Here is a 13,206-nt window from a genome sequence, read left to right on the forward strand (position 1 = left end):
AAAGGCCACATACAACGGTCTGCTTTCTGCTTTTGATATTTCAATACACTGAGTAAGAACAAACAAGTTATCATCCAAACGCCTACCTATTCTAAAGCCATTCTGAAGCTCTCCCAAAATGCCATTATTTTCTGCCCATGCTTGAAGCTTTAATTTGATTGCCTGCATTGCTAGCCTGTATATTACCGATGTAATGGTCAACGGTCTATACGAGTGAATTCTGTCTTTCTCCCCCTTACCTTTATAAATTAAATTCATTCTACTTTGTCGCCAACTGTCTGGTATTCGTCTATCTTTTAAAGTTTTTTCAACTGCTTTCACGAGAGCTTCCTTACTTTTTGGTCCCAGTTCATTTATCAGCCTAACGGGAACCTCGTCTAGCCCTGTGGCTGTGCGCTTAGGAATTTTCTCTTCCGCTTTCTTCCAGTTTAAATTTGTAAGCACTAGCTCCTTTCCCCCTTGGGTCTCTTTCATGCTCTTTTTTTCTTCAAATACAACCTTGTCCTTGCCTTGGAAAGATTCGGCTGTTACTTTTTGGATGTAATTTATTGCTGCTTCTCCTTCCAGTCTGTTTTCATCTTCGTCTAGGATATGTTGTTGTATTGTTGTTGCCTTCCTGCCTAATAATTTTATGTGATTCCAAAATATTCTAGGTGCGGCCTTCTTTTTCTCACGTATTTCTGACAACCAACGTTCACTTTCACCTTTTAATTTTGCTTGCACCAGTATTTGAACCATAGACTTTTTCTCCCGGTATATTTCCCATTTACTGGTTACTTCATCCTGTGGCAACTGCGCCTTCTTTGCCTGCCTGTGCTCTCGAGATGCTTTCTGTCGTTCGGCGATGGCTTCTCGTATCTCCTTGTTCCACCAGCTTTTCGGTTTCTTTTTTCCTTTCCAACGAACATGTTGTTTCTCTTTCCGTGTTTCTGTCGTTATTACACTTAGAAGCTCACCATATTCCCACCCCTTACTTGGCGACTTGCCAATTTCTTCCTCCACTCTAGTGACTATATTTGCTATTTGTTCAGCGTTCAAATTTGGACTGGCCATTTTGCTTTCGTTGCTCTCTTTCCCAACTACATATCCCATTTTCAAAATGATGCGTTTATGGTCACTCCCTATGCTGCTAAACCCTTCCTCATCGATGACCATTTCTCTCAACTTATCATGAATTCCTTCTGTCATCAGACAGTAATCAATGGTCGATTGCCGGTTTCCCACTTCCCACGTGATCTGTCCTTCACACTTAGGCCCTGTATTCCCGATCACGAGGTTATGTTGCTCGCAAAGGTCTAGCATTGACTTCCCGTTATTGTCGGTATAGCCATCTAAATCCTGTATGTGGGCATTCATGTCACCTAATAGGACTATTTCAGCACCATTCCCGAAACCCCTAATATCAGCGCTTATGCATTCCACTAACTCTTTATTCTTCTCTGTGCAATTTATTCCGGTCCACAAATACGCAACTCCAAGCCAAGTTTCTTTCCCACTCATTGTACCTGATAACCAAAGATGCTCTTGACATTGTGAATTTACTCTTTTCCATTTGGCTCCCTGATGGATGAGCATTCCGACTCCCCCTCCCTTTCTTTCCGACTTAGTTCTGTTGCACCCTTCCCATACATAATTCTCAATAACTGGCGGCTCTTCTGAGTCTCTAAGGTGCGTTTCTGTAACCGCATACACCCCTATTTGTTCTCTATGTAACTGCTCCTCAATCTCTGCCCACTTTTCCTTTCTTCTGCCGCCCTGCATGTTTATGTAGCCTATTGCATGGCGAGCTCTTGTTCTTGCTTTCCTCCTTTTCCTGTTATCGACGGCGATGCTCTTCTGATGTTCCCCTAGGGGACCTTCTTTATTACTACCTACTCTGACCTCCTGAGCGCCCGCGGGCCCCCTAAAAAAGCAACAGCGCGACCCCCAAGTCGCCAGCCCACTTCTCGTGCTAGCCTGTAATTGAAGTGGATCCCATCTCGTTTAAAACCACCACAACTTCTCACTTCCCTGTTTACTTCGACAACCTCGAAGCCTTTCTCTCGGCTCATTTCCCATATTGCCTCATTGGCAGCCATTACGGCTCTTTGTACGTGACTGTCACGCACAGGCACCTCCGGCACCGTGCAAACCACGATCTGCACCTGAGGGGATAGCTCGCGCAAGTCGTCCACCCCCTTCGCCAAGCGCTGGGCTAGTCCTGGCCCTTTCCTGTTCAGGACGTCATTTAGCCCACCTGCTACTACGACAAGGTTGCGCACGTGGGCATTTTCCGTGAGCTTTTCTTTTGCTCGCTCCATGACAGAACCCAGTGTCTGCCCTGGAAATGTCCCTACCGCCACTCTTTTGTCGCCTTTCACCCTCTCCACAATTGCTTTTGAGCACCCAGCCATGTTTGAGTCGCCAGCGATAATCACCCTTTCACTCTCTCCTACCTCTCCCTGCTTCCCGGCTTCCTGTGGCTGCAGCGTCGCCTCACTCGGGGCGTGTTGCGCTGCTTCGCTATAGCTACGCCGATTCACCGGCGGCGAGCTGGCGACCGCTTGCTTTGGCTCCCTGCCTCCCACTTCGCCCTCGCTTTGGTGTCCTGACCCGACATTATCCACTGCCCGAGTCTCAAGAGCGTCGAGCCGCCTTTGCAGTTCGGCGCTCCTTTCTTTCGCCTCCCCAAGCTCGGCCACAGTCCTCACCAACTGCGCGGCCTGCACCGCTTCCACCTTGACCAACTCGGTGACTTTCTCCTGCAAAGCTACCCGCTTCTCCCGCTCCTCCCTCAGGTCTGCTTTCAGCTCTTCGAACTTGGCTGTCCAATTTCCTTCCAGTTTTTGGACTGCTTCCCTGACCCCTTCGCACAGCCTGCACGTAAAGCTAGATTCCTCCGCGTCTGCTAAGCTCTGGAAACTGGTCTCGTCGAGGGAGCACCAGCGCAGGCACTCGTCGCACTGCACTTGCTCCGCGTCCCCCGCGGCCTTCCCTTTCTTCGGTTTCATCGCTAGGCCTACGTCCTTAGGCTCAGCGAGCACGTCCGCCAAATCACTCACGCAAACCCGACCTCGACCGCTATCCCAAACAAAAACAAAGAATTATCACTCCCTACTCCATGTAAGAATCCGAACAGCTAGCTGAAAGAAATACCCCCTAGGCCTAACGGGGGAGCCGCCAGACCTAGACAAAGCCTGTACGTTTCCTACTCCTACCAAAAATTCAAAATTTGCGCCCCTACTCCATGCAAAATAAAACACTTCAAAACACTAGCTAATAAAGATAAAAGAGCACTTAGCTACGAACGAAGTCGTTGAAGCCTCGTCCACAGGAGCGTCCGCGTCTTGCTTCCGCGTCCGTCTTCTGGCGCTGCATACCACAGCGCAGCAGCGCCAGATTTCCCTCTAGGTAATGTAGTGAGAAACTCTATGGAGAGTTTCCTACAAGAATTACTAGAGGGAACTCTGGCGCTAGTGTCTACGGGAGCTGCAATGGAAGCGGTTGTCCCAGCATGGGAATTATGGGAAGTACATGGATTTGCCTAAACTTCGTCCTTTTGGCTTAAAACGCGGCTTTGTGACTTCGTAAGCTCGTCATTTTCAACAGTGTATTGCGTAATAAATAATTAAATAAACATCATTAAAATTGCCCGACGGCAGGATTGGAACATAGGGACTATAGCACAGAAGACTGACATTGAAACCATTAAGCCACGGACGCATGTATCAACAAGCGAATGAAACGCCCTTATGAATTTAGCACAGGCATGCCAGTGCCTTGAGACGCTTGGCGCGTTTCCATTTGGCCACCTGGACAAGCTCAATCGTTGCACAATTAATAGCAATTGTACGCGTTCCCGGCGTCTTCTGCACTTCGAAGAATATAGATTGCGCTGAAACATACGACAATAAGATTTATACAGCGTAATATACAAAGCCACAAGAACGTCAGAATCCACAAGCACGAAGATCAGACAAATCCATGTACTTGCCCTCATTCCCATGGTAGGACAACGACTGCAGCGCCAGAGTTCTCTCTAGTAATTTTTTGTAGGAAACTCTATGCATGGGCCCATAGAGTTTCTCACTATAACACCTAGAGGGTAATCTGGCGCCACCGTCTATGGGAGTTTCTTAAGGGGGCATCGTGCCGTCATGGGAATGATGGTATATGTGTCTGCGAGGCTCGTGTTGGCTGGTATTGTAAGAGGCTTCGTCTAAAACGTGGATATGGCTGCGCAAATAACGCGTTCTCAAAGTAAAATCTTCATAAAATGTTTCCATTCACGCATATTACATCTTTACTCACCCACGATGCATGACCAAGCGAAGAAAAGCAACAACAGACGACCAACTGTTGCAAAGCGAGCGCGAACCTTGTCGTCTGTTCTCCAACTTTAGCGGCCCGCTGATCCTTTTTACGTAACATGTAGTCGTACACACAATAACAAGTTCTCATAGTTAAACAAAACATGTTTTCGCATAATAATAAAGCTAAAACAGCTTTTCACGTGCTGTTCTAGCAGAAAATGAATCATTGTGACAGACGGAACGGTACTTGCCATAGAGTTTCTCACTATAACACCTAGAGGGTAATCTGGCGCCACCGTCTATGGGAGTTTCTTAAGGGGGCACCGTGCCGTCATGGGAATGACGGTATATGTATTGGCCTCGAGCTCCACCACTGGAAAAGCTGGCGCCACCGTCGGCGTGACGTGATAGGAGGGATCACGTGGACATAGCGGCCGCGTCGGCTGCTTCGGGCGCGCCGAAGCGAGCTGAAAACGAGAGGTTAAATTCCCTCGTGCGCTGCGGTCCTCATTTAGTGGCGAGATTTTCCCGCTTCGAGGGTCTCCTTAACAACGCTTGGAAGCACTACAATAGGTAGTGGCTGCCTTTGAAGGCGTACAACATGGTAGGCTACCGCTCGGTGCCGCAATGCCGGACGCACGCAACGGAGCACGGTGTCAGCCATAGTCAGTATAGTAACTCTATGGTGTCAGCCTTATTCACACGTAGCCGCAGGACAAGAAGCTGTGTGAAGCTCGGCTCGCGAAACATAAAACCGGCAGTCATCGGCTACAACTCGGTATGCAGCAAGCACAGACGCGAGGAAGATTTCTGCTACGGCGCCCGGTCTGCGATGTTCTGAAAACGCGCACTGAGACGCTCGCCCGAGTCCGCTGCCCGACTAATGTCATGACGGTTTGGTCTATGAACTTGTCGATGCTATAGAAACTGGCAAGTTCAGTGGAGTGGAAAGGCAGCGCTAAGAAGCACATTTAAAAAAAGCATGGTATATGGTCATGTTTGTGAATTACGAATTAATGCACTGGATTACAAAAAAGGAGCAGCGGGGAATTGCACGCTGAGAACACGGATAAACATACAGTGCGCAACTCGAGAAATAGTATTGAAAGGTCAAAGAATTTAGAAGAAAAAAAAGATTGAATCGTCACGACGGCACATCACAGTCCCCGTATAGGCGTCGAAGTCTCTACAATGAAGTTATTTTTGAACAGCTCTGATAGCACCCACGCAACAATGGTTGCTTGTATACTGTCAGATGCTCATACTCTGCGGCCTAATGCTCATGGCACGGTGCGAAAACGCGCGCGCGGAGAAAGCGAAACAGTGCGCGGACAATTAAGCATGCAGACGCGCAGTCGGTCGCTGCGAATCTGCGCGGTCGCTGCATTGATGCTTCATTCTATTACGCTCCATTTAGTTATACAAACACTATAAGAACATATTTCAGATAGTTTGCTCTGAGCGTTTACCTACCTTTCACGCAAGAAGCCGGTTCGGGAGACTCCATCGCGGCGACCGCGCGCAGTGGCGTTCACTGTACGTATTCGGTAAAGAGATAGCGTCTGTAAACGATTGTGTGCTTTCAGTTTGCCCAAGATTATTATTTAGACAGTAAGAAGCTTCTCTCGTTTCGAAAGTACTTACAGAAATGTCCGGGAGAGCTCGCGCGTGGTGTTTTCAGTGAGCGCTGACAGCAAAACCTATGAGGAGCGCGCCACGTGATCCCTCATACTACGCCAGCGAGGCGCTTCCGATAGATGGCGACTCCGTAACTCCTCGCCGCCAGCTAGAAGGTTTTCCTAGTGTCGTGAACGGCCGCCATTTCAAGGGGCCCCTGTGAAACCAGTTTGGATGCACTGCGTAGGTGGCGCTGCAGCTACCAGGCGAGCGGCTTTGGCCGCGCTGTTCTAGGCGCGCCGTTCGCCCAGCCAGTTGGCAAGTGCGCGCGGACTGGGATTTGTTCGTGATTTGTTTGTGCCTCTCGATGCACGTGTGATAATGCCGACAAAAAAGGTCGCACGTGTTTCGTGCCGCTCTGCAAAGGTGGCTACAAGTCGTCGAAAGAAAAAGTGTCGTTCCACACCCTGTCCGACCCTCATCGTTTGCAAGAATGGGCTCGAAACATAAAGCGAGATGACAAGGCTATCGACGAAACCTGTGTCGTGTGCTCAAGGCATTTCGACGAACGCTACGTTCAAAGGACGAGATAAACTGCTACTTTGTCCCGGCTGTTAGATTGAGCCTCTCTCACCTGGCTAGCATACACAGTATATGGAAAAGCGTACTTCTCGAAACCCTGCACGGTGACGACGTCCGATATGAAATACTTGCCTGATGCAAATACTCCAGAAAGCTTATCTTGAACCAGTTCAGCAGGCAGCATAAGAAACGACTAGCGACTTTAAAACAAATAAATGCAAGGAAGCGAAAATCCCTCGACTTATTCCGGCCAAAAAAAAAAAAAAAAAAGAACTTTCAACAAGACCGTCAAAGACCTCCGGGCACTCACGCAGTCCATCCCAACTATTGTGCCGGGGGAGAAAATCGGAGGCCTTCCTCCAAAGCAGCGCCTTGTTGTGAAGGCATGTTTCGAGGCAGCTTCCAGAAAGTCAACCCGGGGCATGCGGTTCGATCAGCTGTGGGTGTTGGAATGTATCCTCATGCGGATGAGGAGCCCGCAGCTCCTCATCCGCATTTGCAAAGGGCAGCGTCAGAAACATCGAAACGACAGAACGGTTTGTAAAACTAATGGAAAGACTAATTTTTATAATGTCGTCTAGAATCCCATCAAAAGGCCTTCGTGCTGATTCAAGAAGTGCACAGTTTTTGAATGAGTTTATTGTTTTTCTCAATGAATGGGAGGAATATGCTGCACAGCATGGTGGCGGCTTTTTAAGTGCAGGAACGGCTCTCAATTGGGCTGCGTGTAACGCTGCAAAGCACACTGCCGCTTGTAAAATACCTGACCACGTCCCTGCAATACAAGTACTTGTTGACCGCAAACCTAAGTCAAGACAGGATGGAGAATGTATTTGGTATTGCGTGCCAGCTGCTTCGGTTGCAATGATCATCCAATAGTGGGGCAGTTTTTGATAATTATCAACAACCTGGCTTTCGGCAGCCTCGCAAAGCCTCCAAAAGGGTCAAAAGTGCCTGCAGAAGTAGTGACTGCCCTCTTGCAACTATCTTATCTCCCCAAAGAAAAAAATGCGCGAGTAACTGAACTTGTCGATAATTTACGTACTGGATGGCGGAAACTTGGCTTCTGCTGCATGCAGAAGCCAAGGCTGCATGCTCGAGGAGCGCAGCAGCCTGAGCGATCCTCAGGGCTGTGTAGACAAAAAAAAAAAAAAGTGACAGCAGACTAATTTTTTTTTATGTAGCTGGGTATGTTGTCAGAAAAATCCTTAAAAGATTTCCTTGCCCTGAATGTGCAACTTGTTTCAGCACTTTGTCTTTGCAAGCCGAGTCAAACAACAATGCCTCGCTTACTCGAAATTTTGACCATGGAGGCTTAGTTTATCCATCAAGGCCAATTGAACAACTCATAGCAAAGCTTGAGGACGCATTTACGGTGTTTTTCAGTCGCAATAAGCTACACGCAGATAGCATGGTCAGCTTTCTGCATTTTCTTCAGGGACGTGAGCTTCGAAGAGCATGGACTTCGAATTACGGCAGAAGTGATGAAGTTTTACGCCTTGACTAGGATGCATTTTGTTGTAAAGTCAGTAAACAAAGAGCGCAGCGATAAAAAAGAAGCTGCTGAAAATGAGGCGCTGTCGGTAGCCTCGCACAGGGCACTTCGCACAAGGCATTAGTATATTGTTGACATGGAACCTTGTGTAATAAAGACATTCCACCCTGCAATTTGTCCCTCTTCATTTTGTCGTTTCGGTATCATGTACAAGATGTGTTTTTACGCTTCTTTACGGCGCAGTAGGTCGGGCCCGACGAGACGCTTGCATTTGCTCCTGCCGCGGCACGCTGTCGGTGTTACAGCTAGTCCGTGTCGAATCTAAATGACAAGAGAACCTGTGCCAGAGTTTGCACTGTCTTTAGCACTTTAATGCCTTGTCAAGGCATTGACAGCAGCACACACACGATCAACCGACTGAACCAGAGAGCACTACCCCCATGAAGGCCTCTTGCGCCCGCGGGTAGCGCCATCTGCCCTGCGCATAGCAAGTTATTTCAGCTGCGCCGGCTCGGTCGTGGCACTAGGAAAAACTTCTGGCCTCTATAGACCGTTTTTTCGTAGGCGCCGCCATATTGCGAACGCAGTGGCGCCGCCTATGAGCAGCGCCATACTGGCTTGGGTGAAAGCGGTCTTTTGCATGGCAGGTATACGCTTGGCGGCAGTTTCTGGCGTCTTTTTTCGCGGTCGTGCAGTCTGTTTAGTATGACGTGCGTCTTCTACGTAGTAAACGGTTCTGTGAGACGTGCTGAAGTGGTTTAAGGCATCATGGCCGGAATTTTCTCTGGCGTTGAGGTGGACAGAACACGCAACGCGATGTGTGCGCGCATATTCGAGTCTGCAATCAGCCTCGGAGATGAATTGTGTATTTATGAATGTTCCAGTCACTAATGTGACCTTATTGCAGTATTATCCTCTATTTCTAAGCTGCGGAAACATACGCGACGATCATAACAGCGTGATCGTGGGTACCGTTCTGCCACGATAGGAGCTGTGATGTTATACTTTGGCAAGCGTTCAAACTCTTCGCTGCAGGTTACATTGCGTGACTACTTGGTTCGATGGGTGAGGTTTCCGCACCTGAATAAAATAGTTTTGGCAAGTGATAGGAGCATACCTTACAGTCTGAATTACGCTTGTCCAGCAAAGGGACTGTTTACGAACTGCGCGAGCGTCCTAAGCAGTGGTAAGTGCTGGATTACATATATCTTTGTTCTATATACCGCATGGTCCAAGCATACCGCATCAGCGGTTATATATTTATAAACGTTGTGCGGCGTGACCATGCGAGGCCCTATTGCGGCGTTAGCCCGTTTTCTCTTGCTTTTTCGAGAAAGAGGATTATAACCGAATTTCTTTTTCGGTTGTGTTTGTTCCGTTCACTACGACGCACTCACACGCATTACGGAAATTTTGTCCTCAAAAATAGGCATCGCATTCTTTTAATGCAATCCTTCATATATTATGGCTGTATGCCGGCAAAAAAGGCAATGCCGAAGCGCACAGCTTACATATGTACCGTGCTGGTTCACAAACCGCAGTGATCGCTGTGTCGAGCAGCGCCATCGACCTCATGCAGGAAGGCTAGCGTAGACATATGGTAATTTGAAGCCTACTAGACTTGAAATGCGCGAGAACGATGCCGGTGCATCACAAATATTTGATTGCGCCTGCCGCTTAGATGTTTCGTGGTTGCCTTAGGTTGGCCGTGCACGAGCACGCGCTCTTATGTTTATGCTTTGCTCCCTATGCCAAGCGATCAGATATTGAGCAGATTTACCATTTCATGCTGCTAATACAGAGACACCGGGTTTCTTTGTTGAATTAAAACCGATATAAGTAAAATAGTTCACAACACATACACACACCGCGACTGATAATGTGCGTACACCGCGGCTTATAAGACGCGTCACATTTCTGCGCTCCCAAAAGATATTTCCGCCTACTGTAGTTACCGATGCACCGAAAGGCTTCCCTGACGACCTTATATGAACGGACACGGCGTAAATTTCACAAAATACCATCTAAAACATCTAAAAATCGTTCCGCAGCACGCGACGGCAATACTTTCAAGCAGCGCCGCGCCGGATCGCCCAAGCCAGAGAGGAGGAAAGGCTCTCCGCGCGCCCTATCCTCCTCGCCCGATGAAACGGTCTATAGATGTGTCTGCGAGGCTCGTGTTGGCTGGTGTTGTAAGAGGCTTCGTCTAAAACGTGGATATGGCTATGCAAATAATGCGTTCTCAAAATAAAATCTTCATAAAATGTTTCTATTCACCCATATTACATCTTTACTCACCCACAATGCATGACCAAGCGAAGAAAAGCAAGAACAGACGACCAACTGTTTCAAAGCGAGCGCAAACCTTGTCGTCTGTCCTCCATCTTTAGCGGCCCGCTAAAGTTGGAGTTGAAGTTACTTTTTACGTAACATGTAGTCGTACACACAATAACAAGTTCTCATAGTTAAACAAAACATGTTTTCGCGTAATAATAAAGCTAAAACAGCTTTTTACGTGCTGTTTTAGTAGAAAATAAATTATTGTGACAGACGGAACGGTACTTGCCAAGCGCGTCTTCAAGGTGTCCTGCCTCTACGAGAACGATGCCAATCCGAAGTCACAACATACCGGCATTCCTATGCATACCACAGTGCAGGAGCGCCAGATTTCCCTCTAGGTAATGTAGTGAGAAACTCTATGGTACTTGCCAAGCGCGTCTTCAAGGTGTCCTGTCTCTACGGGAACGATGCCAATCCGAATCCACAATATACCGGCATTCCCATGCATACCACAGCGCAGCAGCGCCAGATTTCCCTCTAGGTAATGTAGTGAGAAACTCTATGCATGGGCCCTATGTGTAGCTTGTCCTCTAGAGTCAGTACAGTGACTCTATGTTGGGCCGCTTAGATCATCATCATCATCACGATCGTGGCGCGACGTGACTGTAGAGTTGATTTGTCGTGGTACACGAAGTTCTGTGGTTCATAGCATAGAGTATAGCATAGAGTTTCATAGTTACACGAAGGAGTGCATCACTTTCTTTTGTGGCGGTGTTGCCTTCAATGGTCATGAAGCACGATCGCCTGTTTTACTTTGCGGTAAGTGATGCTGAGAGCACTTCCGCATCTGTTGCAGAGCGTTTACGGCGTTTACAAGTGTGTTACCGAGGTAGATGCCATGTGGTGAACTGTTTTTCTGCTAATGCTACTCATTACACCAAATGTGATTGGATTTCTCAATATTTAGAACATAGCAGGGCAAGCGCTTTAGTGTTCAAGTTCGGTGAAAAAGTCGTTGATGAGAACCGCATGCGTTTGGTGTTTTAAACAGTGTAAAATTTAGGGATGTTTTCCTATCTGCGCGTGGACCTCGGATCTGTGGGCAGAACTAAAAAAATGAACTAAGTACTCCAATTTGCGTAACATTTCATTTTAGCTTGACACACCAGGCTTGTCTGTAATGGCACTCGGAAGTAAACTTAACGAATTCACTTGTCGCCATGAAACGAAACTACTGATCACTGAATTTTAATCTCCCGCAGGAATGAATCACTTGGTGCAACCACACTTTACTGAGACACTTCGAACGTTCTCTGGTGTCGCGGCAAACGAAGAATGTTTTGAGGAAGCATGTGATGCAATCGCCCAGAAGAAACGTTCACAGTGCGAAAAGCGTCTCAAGTAAGGTTTCTTAAGTCGCATGAGCGCTCGTCGTTTCGTGCAAGATGTTTGATTTTAATGTTTCTTGTTTACAGGAAAAGTACCGCAGTGTGGAATTATGTTCGGCATACGGTGCTGTCTGTGAAGGAACCGTCGGACATCGATGTTGTTGTTGCCTTGCGCGAGCTACTTCGGTATGCGCAGGAATTCTGTGAGTACATAGTCTTGAGGCTTGCTCGCTACTAGTGCGCCATTGTCCTCTTTAGGTGGGAATGACCTGTACGCTTTGAACAGTGTTGATCATTAGAACACAAAAACTGAATTATATATATATATATATATATATATATATATATATATATATATATATATATATATATATATATATATATATTCGCACCATTGAGCAGCTTTGTTGAGAAGTCATTTATCGTTTAATTATTTGTTTTCGTTCACACCAGAAACACTGCTCTGACATGTATTGTAGGAGAGTTGCACAGGAAATTCAGATAACCTTACCATTAGAAGCACTTTGCCATGTGCAAGTGAGTACATTTGAGGACTTCTCCAATATTGGAAGCTTTTTGTTCCTTAATGCTCTTTAACCGTTCATTGAATTGTAGCGCCCTCCCTTGGGTGGCACCTAGAACACGGATAGTGCGTACCCGCATGAGAAGACAATAAAGATGGCACCTGGCTGTGGCACATGAAACCGCGACTCTCGGTTCTATTCTGGCATCGATTTGGGTCAGCTGTTTTTCCTTCGTTCCTGAGGCATAAGCCTACAAGTGATGACCTACAACGAACACAATGATGACTGATCTGCCTGAACCCTCCATGGAACAGGACTCATGCCCGCAGGACGTCTCATCGCTGCAGCTTCGCCTCCCACCCTTCTGGCGCCTGAACTCGCAAGTTGAGGCACAATTCTGCCTCTACCGCATCACCTCGGAAACGACACGCTACTACCACGTCGCCTCAGTCCTTCCCCCTGATGTTGCCAGCGAGCTCTTGGATGTTCCGTCTGCCCTCACTGGCGCTGCACCATATCAGCACTTCAAGACTAAGGCACTGGAGAGATTCATACCATCAGAACGCACCCGCCTCCAGCAGCTCCTTACCAAGGAGGACTTTGGCGACCGGCGCCCCTCCCAACTGCTGCGCCGAATGTGACAGCTTCTCGGGGAGCTCGTCTATCAGGTTCATGAGGCGACCTCCCCGTCCGTCACTGCGGTGTTACTGCCTACAGACTCGCCGATTTCACGCATTGAGACCTGCATCGATGAGCTCGCTGCCTCAATTGCCACACTCCAGAGGACCCATTCGCCTCGTCTTGGTCATCACGCTCTTTCGCACACATGTCAAGCTCAGAGTTCCAGCCCTCTGCGTTTCCGACACCGAGCCACAGAGTGCACACTTCCCTGTTTGTGGCCGGGAAATGCCCGCCGGGATCACTGACGACGGCGTGGAGTCTTGCTTGTCATCCCAGCTGCCTTTTTATGGTAACCGACAAGTTCTCCAGGGCAGTTGCTTCGTGCTGCCAACGCCTCGTCTGTAGCG

At 47.9% G+C, this 13,206-nt stretch overlaps 1 protein-coding gene across 6 annotated transcripts in view; it reads left to right on the top strand.

Moving 5' to 3' along the window:
• Positions 1 to 10,911: 10,911 nt before the first annotated feature.
• obe (activating signal cointegrator 1 complex subunit obelus) overlaps positions 10,912 to 13,206 on the top strand; it is a 465,382-nt gene continuing 463,087 nt past the window's right edge. For 5 of the 6 annotated variants that reach the window (XM_075697239.1, XM_075697242.1, XM_075697241.1 and 2 more), the window contains exons 1-3: positions 10,912 to 11,085; positions 11,529 to 11,667; positions 11,742 to 11,857. In XM_075697239.1, coding sequence (XP_075553354.1) covers positions 11,531 to 11,667; positions 11,742 to 11,857 — 253 coding nt within the window. In that variant the 5' untranslated portion in view covers positions 10,912 to 11,085; positions 11,529 to 11,530. Of the gene's footprint in view, positions 11,086 to 11,136; positions 11,156 to 11,528; positions 11,668 to 11,741; positions 11,858 to 13,206 lie in introns of those variants that run through there. The other variant, XM_075697240.1, reaches the window with a different exon arrangement.

This window comes from Dermacentor variabilis, chromosome 6 (assembly GCF_050947875.1).
Source record: "Dermacentor variabilis isolate Ectoservices chromosome 6, ASM5094787v1, whole genome shotgun sequence".
Classification (NCBI taxonomy): domain Eukaryota; kingdom Metazoa; phylum Arthropoda; class Arachnida; order Ixodida; family Ixodidae; genus Dermacentor; species Dermacentor variabilis.